Consider the following 7,938-nt stretch of genomic DNA (forward strand, 5'->3'; position numbering starts at 1 on the left):
CACCCCGAGCCCCCCACCTGCGGCTGGCCCTCCACCCCCGCGCCCCAGCTCCGGCGGGGCAGTGCCCTCCCTCCCGGCCCGCCGCCTGCATATCCGTTACCCCAGCGGCAGCGGGGCTGCGGGGGAGGGGAAGGTCAGCGGGCCCGGAGGGGCCGGCGCGGCGGGGATGCCGCAGTGGCTCCCCGCGGCACCGGGTCAAAGTCTGCCCCGGCGCGGGGAGGCAGCAAGAGCGGAAGGCGGCCGCGGAGGTCGGGCTGGCGAGACGGCGGCCCCTCCGAGTCCCCCCAGACCCCGGCCGCCGCCGGTACCTCATACTGGATGTATTGCTTCCTCCACTCCGGGGTGATGTGCGCGGAGAGGTGCTCAGCGAACTTCATCTTGGCGTTCCCCCCTCACCCCCAACTCGGGTCCCGCAGTTCCAGGCGGCGGCAACGACGGCGGCGGCGGCAACAGCGATTCCGACTCCTCCCCACATGGGCCCCGGCGCGGCGCGGCGCGGCGCTGAGCTTCTCTCCTCCTCCGCCGCCGCCGAGGTCTCCTCAGAGCCGCCCTCCCGCCATCTTCCTCCTCCTCTCCATAGCCCCGCCCCGCCCCGCCCACTCTACGTCATCGCCATGGTAACCGCCTACGCCGCCCCGACGGAAGGGGCTGAGTAAGGGGCGGGATTTGGGTGCATTCCTCAAGGCCCCGCCTCTTCGGGGCCGGACGTGCTGGAGGCACCGCCCCTGACCTCTTCCTTCTGGCTCCTTTGGGTCTTACAGCTGCTCCCTACCGCCTCCCTGGGAAGCTGCAGTGTTGTTATTACAATTAATATTAATACTGTAGCGATAATCATTCATAAGAGACGTTTATATTTGCAAAGAATTGTGCAAATATTTTCCACTTTAATACTTATTCTTCATAAAACCCTTAAGGATGGATCAGAATTAATCCGAATGGAGTTAAGAGCCAAATGTATTTAAAGGAGCCAGATTTTACACGCTCTAGGTGCTCAGTAAATGCTTGTTGAATTTAGTGAAAGACATCAGTGCCAAAAATTGCATGCTGCTTCTGAATTTCAATGTAATTATCCAGTCCCAGGTCTACCAGAAAGGCCAGTAACAACACCTGGACTCCAACCAGGACTGGTGCAGTACCAACTGGACTTGTGAGTAAGCTTTCTGGGGTAGGGAAAGGGAAACCAATGTTGGGAGGAAAGAGAATCCCCTAGGGGTAGTAGCAAGCTCACCAGAAGTGGGTCCAGCATGCAGCTGAACTGTCCTCCAGGAGCATGGGGTATAGATCACGCACACAGCGTGGCACTACTATGAGGGTAAGAATAATTGTCCTGGAAGACCTGACTTGGGACAGAGACCCAGGTCTTTCCCTGGGTGGAGAAATCCTAGATCATCATAGCTTACATCAATTAAGCACTCACTGTCTGTGTACCAAACACAATTCCAAATTCCTTACATGCACTTTAATTTTTAATTCTCACAATTTTGATGAGATCCAGAGACTAGAGGACTACTGGGACCAGGACAGTATTCTGAGATACCAGTCTCTACTTTGGGCTTCTTTTTTTCCCCCCTCCATGTATTTTTCCCCTTTCCCTTCCTCTTAATTCATGCCAGTAGGGGTTCTGCAATCGTTTTCTCAAGAGAGGGATGAGGCAAATGGAAAATAGGCATAGGCTATGAGTCTTTCTGACTTTTGTGACACAAAAGCCTCAACCCCTGGTGGAAGGCTAATCAAGGTCAAAAAAGAAGAGGAGGAGCAGGGAGGACTCCTCTCACCTCAGCACCTTAAGTACCTTCTGCTCGCCATAACAATGCCTCTACGGGAGAAAGAGATAGGCAAAAAAGAGAGCTATGCTCCCAGAAAGAAGGCACAACCACAGAGAGGAAATAACTGCTCGGTGTGTCTAAGAAGACAGAACCAGGAGCAGCTGCGAACAAGATTGCTAGGCCTTTCGCCAGAATGGACTAGAATGGTAGATTCTTGGCAGCAACTCCTGTAGACTATGGTATCCTGCTCCCAACAGCACCATATCTTGGTGCCTCAACTGTGCACAAGATTCTGGAACCATGGCCCACACCAAAGAAGAAAAGAAATCCTCAATATTAGCTCTATAACCAACAATTCTTAATTTTTCTCATGCCTGATCCAGAGTCCTGATACTCAGTTGGACATAAAAAGCCTAATTTATCTAAAGAAGTAGATTGAATAATAAGTTTCCTTATTCCTAGCATTACTTCAGACATTTCACTGACAGAACCATCAAATACTTAGCATTTATTGAAAGTAGGTACTTTCTGTAGAGCACTGGGCTAGGTACTATGAATGATATTCTGAATAGTTTTACTCTGAATCAGAAGGGTCCCAGGCCTTGCACTTTCTTTTGTAAATATGCAAGTAACTCTTCACTTAACAAAACTTTATTAAGCACTATGATATGCCAGTCACACCACTTTGACAATGAAAGATAGTTCAAAAGTAAAACGACTATTTTTCCTTGGAGGACATCACAATTCAGTCAGAAAGACAGGCAGATAGACCAATATCTAGACCACAATATGATATGTGCTGTAACTGAGGTATGTACAAGGAAACACACATCCAAATGGATGGTGACCCAGAGAAGGTGACTTTGAAACACAGTGTTAAACAACAATCTAACCTGGAGAAAGACACCCAACAATCTCAAAGGTAAAAAGCAAGAAATCAGGGTTGTTAAAGAATGGCAAGAAATTGTCTGACCAGAATATCCTTTAAGGCAATTAAATGTTCCCTCCTCAAAGAAACTCTCTCTTATCCCCTCCTCTCCCTTCTTCAGTCTGGCCCCTCAGCCACCTGGTGCACACCCTTCATTGCACTGCCAACAATAATTTGTGTCAAATTGTGAGCTCCTTGAAGGCAAATTGCTCATTTCTCTTGTTTTCTCCAATTTAGCATGGTGCCTGGCTGGCACTCAAGAATTCAATAAATGTTGAAGGAACAAAGGAAAGAAAGAAGGGAAAAGAGAAGGAGGATGGAAAAGACAGTCCACATGGAGAAAAGTTGCAGGAAAAAAACATAAATTGGAAAGAGATTGTGAAGGAATAGATCATGTCAGCACAGGCAGTGTGGGGTCTTTAAAAAAGGTTTAAGCAGTAAGTGACTTACTCAGCCTTGGGAAAGTGGTATAGAGTAGCTTCCTGGTTTTGAACACTAGGCTCAGGGAATACACAGGCCTGACTTAAAACTCAAACTCAGGCATTTATAATCTTGAACAAAGTACATTAGCTCTTAAGACCTCAGTTTCTTTATCTCTCAAATGAGGATAGTAACACCCCCCCCCCCCACCTCTGCAAACAGGTTGTTATGAGGATTAAATGAGATTCTACATACTTTAAAGCACTTAGCACAATGACTGGCCTTTCCTTGACAACTCAAAAATTGGCAACCCCTCAAATACCTCTCTTAGCAGTGTGAAAAATGGACTACAGTGGGTGTGAACCAGAGACCAATTAATTAACATGAACCTATGTAGCACTTACTCTCTGCCAGATGCTGTTTTAAGTGCTTTACAAATACAAAATTATTTAATCCTCACAAGGACTCTAGGAGATTGCTACTATCATTATCCTCATTTTATAGATGAGTCACTGAGACAGAACAGTTAAGAATCTTGCCTGGCTGGTCATCCAAGTGGTTAGAGCATTGGCCCACAGACCAAAGGGTCATGGGTAAAATTCCAATCAAGGGCATGTATCTCAGTTGCAGGTTCACTCCCAGCCCCCAGTCGGGACATGTGCAAGAGGCAACTAGTTGATGTGTCTCTCTCACATCAATGTTTCTCTCTTCCTCTCCCTTTTTCTTCCTCCCTCCCTCCTTTTCACTCTCTCTAAAAATCAATGAAAAAAATATCTTCGGATGAGGATTAAAAAAAAAAAAGAAGAATCTTGCTCAAGGTCACTTACCTAGTAAGTGGTCAAGCTGGGTTTGAATGCTGGCAATTCAGCTCCAGAGTCCTTGCTCTTGACCACTGCATTATGCTGTTAATACAACCCACACCAGTCATAAGGATGGAGAGAAGGAGGTTTGACATGGGACTCTAACTCTAGTAACTGGGTAGATGCTGCTGCCATGAACCGAGATAAGGAATGGAAGTGGAGGGCAGGTTTGGGGCGTTATTGCATGTGTTAAATGGCTGGCAATTTATGAGACATACAGTACTCCAGTGAAAGATACAGAACTAGAGCTTGGGAAAGAGATGTTATTGCTGAAGACGGAGGAGCAATTCACATTTAGGGGATAATTAAGTACTGGTAAGTCTGCCCAGAAATGGAAAAGGGCCCAAGGGAGCATCCTGGTGTGAGCCTGATAGTGAAGATGGGACAAGGAAGGAGACTTGGGTACGGCCAGGGTTGGCCCAGCAAGACAACTGGGAGAGAGTGGTGTCAAGGAGGCCATTAAAAGATGGAATTTTTATAAAGGAGGCAGTGATCCAAAAAATGTCAGATTCTACTGAGAAGTTGAGTAGGGTAACTTGGGTTTAGCAATTAAAGAGTCACTAGTAACCTCAGAGAGAGTGGCTTTGACAGCGTGAAGGGTTACAGACGGCTGAACAGTGAACAGTGTTTTTTTGTGTGTATCCTAAATTATATTTATTCTGTGTACAAGTTGTAGAACCACCAAGGGTGAAAATTTAATAGCATACTAAGCTATTTATCTAGAAATTCATAAGTTCTGAGTCTGAACACTTTATATTTATCACACGTAATTCTAAGTTTGGGAACAGTTATACTTACCACAAAGTAACTGTTCTAAAACTTAGAATTATGTGTGATAAATATAAATATTGCCCTGTTGCTTGAGCACATGAGACTAGCGATCGTGCTGAAGGGCGAGGAACTGACCTGCAAAAGGATTAAATCTTATGTTGTACCTCTCACTGAGGCCGAATAAGAAGAATACTCAGCATGCTTATCTCTAGTTAGAGATTTCAAGTGATTTTTACTCCTTGTATTTTTTCTGTGTTGCTTTCAATATTTACAAGGTGCATTTGTCAAATCTACAAAAAACAATAGTGTTAGCTGTTTAAATAACCCAGAACCAGGGATGCCCCATGAGTGTGAAAAAGAGTCTGCAGTATTACACACTGCAAGCCACAGGGAAGAAACCAGTGGACTAGCAGATACAGAAAATTAAGGAGACGGAAGCTCAAGCAAGGGCCCAGGAAAGGCAGAAGAGTACAGACAAAGGGAGAGATTAGCCTTTGCCATCATTTGAGGAGAGACATATCACTTGAGACTCGGGGGTAAGGGGAAGAGTAATGATTGGGGCAGATGTACATGCGTTTGTATTAGGAGGGGAGGGATTTTAGGGGGCACATATGAACTCCCTCTTTCCTCTCTGTAGGAGACAAGTGCATCCATTTGCTTGGGGAAATGGGAGCAGAATTAGGGAAGAGGTATGCAAGTAGTACCTTGAGTTTGGAAACTATTTATTTGTAATGGAATCAACTGGGATGATTTTATCAATTTTTCCAGATGTACTCAGCAGTCTAAGAGCAGGAGATGAGGGAAAGAATAGTGGGATTGCTCCAAGATCAGGAATTGTAGGAATTGCCTCAGGACAGGGAGATAAAGACATGAAGGTACTAATGGAAACAAAATAAAAACAATTTTTTTTTCACATGCATTATTAAATTTAACCTTCATAGCAATGGATAAGGATTGAAAGGACATTAGGTTAAAATATTATAGGAAAAGATTAGAATTTTAAAAGGATATTATAATCTCCATTGTACAGATGAGAAAACTGAGGCTTACAGGATATGGTGGGCATTTGCCAGATTTTGGAGCTGCCTTCCTAGATAGAAGGATCCTCTTATCTCTTAGGTCTTGTTGGGAGGCAAGATCTCAGCTCCAACTAGGCCTAAAGTGAGCGGATAGTCCTATCTCACCTCCTTGGCAGGAAGCAGATTTGGCCAGATACTTCTGCCACAGATCTTGCCTCATATGGAAGTACTCAATGACCCAGCCATCAGTAGATTACATTGTCAGAGGCTGCAACAGACGTAAGAGTCCAGCAGAGAAAATGGCAGTGAGTGTCCGAAGTTGGGCTGCCAACGGCAGTGTCCTAACCTGCTTGTTTCTCTGGCACGAACTCTGCTGTGTTCTTGGCTGTGAGTTTTTCTTGGCTTTTGGATTTTTCTTAGGTTTTGTTTAGAGGTCTTCACATGGATATTGTGAGCAACCCAAAGCCATCCCATAAAATCTATTTCTGTTTAAGTTAACCAGTGTCATATTGTCTTGTTTGTAGCCAACTATGGCTTCTACCAAAGAACTGAGAGAAAGGGAAAATGTCTATGGAGTTCCCTGATCTCACCATGTATCTCATCAGCTACAAGCACACGCCATTACAGAATGACATTATTACTTACTGAAGACTCAGTCACGGTAATGGCCAGGAGACACCACTCTGAGTAGTCAGAGTGCTGTGCTATGGAATGAGATGGTGCTCTAACCAGTAGCCAATCTACGGTGATGCTTCTCCCAGTCAGACTACATGAACCTAGAAATCAAGGAGTAGAATCTTTATTCCATGTAAGGACCAAATCACAAAGTTTTTATATCTGTTTTCATGATGTTTGGCTCTCTCCTGGTTTAGGAGGCTTAAAACCCAGAGAAAGATTGCTCCCACCTAAAGACTCAACAACAGTTCCATTAGAGGGGAAGTTGAGACAGCCATTTGGCCAATGTGTGAAATCCACAAGTAAAAGGGGGTTCCTATATTGCTGGAGTGATTGGTCCTGATTTTCAAGGGGAAATGGAATTTCTACAACAAATGAAATAATGGGTATGGGTGGTTTTAAAACCAAGAGGAATCTTTAGGGCACCCTTCCAGTAGCAGAAGTTAAAGATACAGCAACCCAATTCAGACAGAGCACCAAGGGTTCAGACCCCTTAGAATGAAGGCTTGAGTTACCTCATCAGATAAAGCAGCACGACTAGCCGAGGTGCTGGCTGAAGGTACAAAAAGGAATATGAGATGAGAGTGGAAGAAAGTTATAAATACCAGCTATGGGCTTGGGATCAGATGCAGAAATAAGGTCTGTATTAGCGACCCCATTTTCTCCCTTGAGTAGCACATTTCCTTTGCTTGCCTTTTCATTTTCCTCTAGTATTTTATACTAATGTGTTGGGGGTGGTGAGCTTTGTAAGTTAGATCTCAGGTTACACTATGTGAAGGTGGTACTGTGACCAAACTAGAGAGGCATGGACATCCCCTTGGAGCCAGGAGTTCCTCTTCGGCCTCTCTGGTTTCTCAGGCAGCAGTCCATTCCTACAGCCCCTCCAGTGACTTTGTAAGCACCTAGTTCCCTGTCTTCAACCTTTCCCGCTTAAAATTGCTAAAGTGGTTTTCTGTATCTGTACCTAAGCCCTGACCAAAGAGCAAAACAAACAACACAATGCTGCAAACAATGTAAGACATGTTTATTTTTTTTTTATTATTGAATCAAAATGATTGGGTGATAGTGGTTTAGTTTATTTGTTTGGGTTACTGTAAAGAGTTTTTGCTTTTTATTCAGACTCTAAAAATTGCTGCAGGCCATTATGTAGCTCACTTTGACATGCCTTTGTCTTTTGTGAGTCTCACAGATGTTTTGATCAAAGACGAATCACTGTTTTCTGCCAACACTTACATCTTTAAAGTTGGAGAAAGAACCTTCCCCAAATTGTAGCTAGGTCCTTAGGGACAGGAACCATTTCTTATTCACTCTTAAAGCACTTATCACAGTAGACTCCACGTAGCAATGTAAATGGATCCTTTAATGTGTGCTTTTTTCACCCCAGGAGTGATAAGCATGACAATTTTGGAATCCATGCAGATCCATTCTTAGAAAAACATGTCTTCAGAATCTGGACTTTTCACCAGTACATGGGATGGCTGGAAACTAGAGCTAGAGTG

The 7,938-nt window shown here is 44.6% G+C and overlaps 1 protein-coding gene across 2 annotated transcripts in view; it reads right to left on the reverse strand.

The window, feature by feature from the left end:
• XPR1 (xenotropic and polytropic retrovirus receptor 1) overlaps positions 1-585 on the reverse strand; it is a 111,807-nt gene extending 111,222 nt beyond the window's left edge. For both annotated transcript variants that reach the window (XM_059675546.1, XM_059675547.1), the window contains exon 1: positions 309-585. In XM_059675546.1, coding sequence (XP_059531529.1) covers positions 309-377 — 69 coding nt within the window. In that variant the 5' untranslated portion in view covers positions 378-585. The remainder of the gene's footprint in view (positions 1-308) is intronic.
• Between the last annotated feature and the right edge of the window lie 7,353 nt (positions 586-7,938).

This window comes from Myotis daubentonii, chromosome 18 (genome assembly GCF_963259705.1).
Source record: "Myotis daubentonii chromosome 18, mMyoDau2.1, whole genome shotgun sequence".
NCBI lineage: Eukaryota > Metazoa > Chordata > Mammalia > Chiroptera > Vespertilionidae > Myotis > Myotis daubentonii.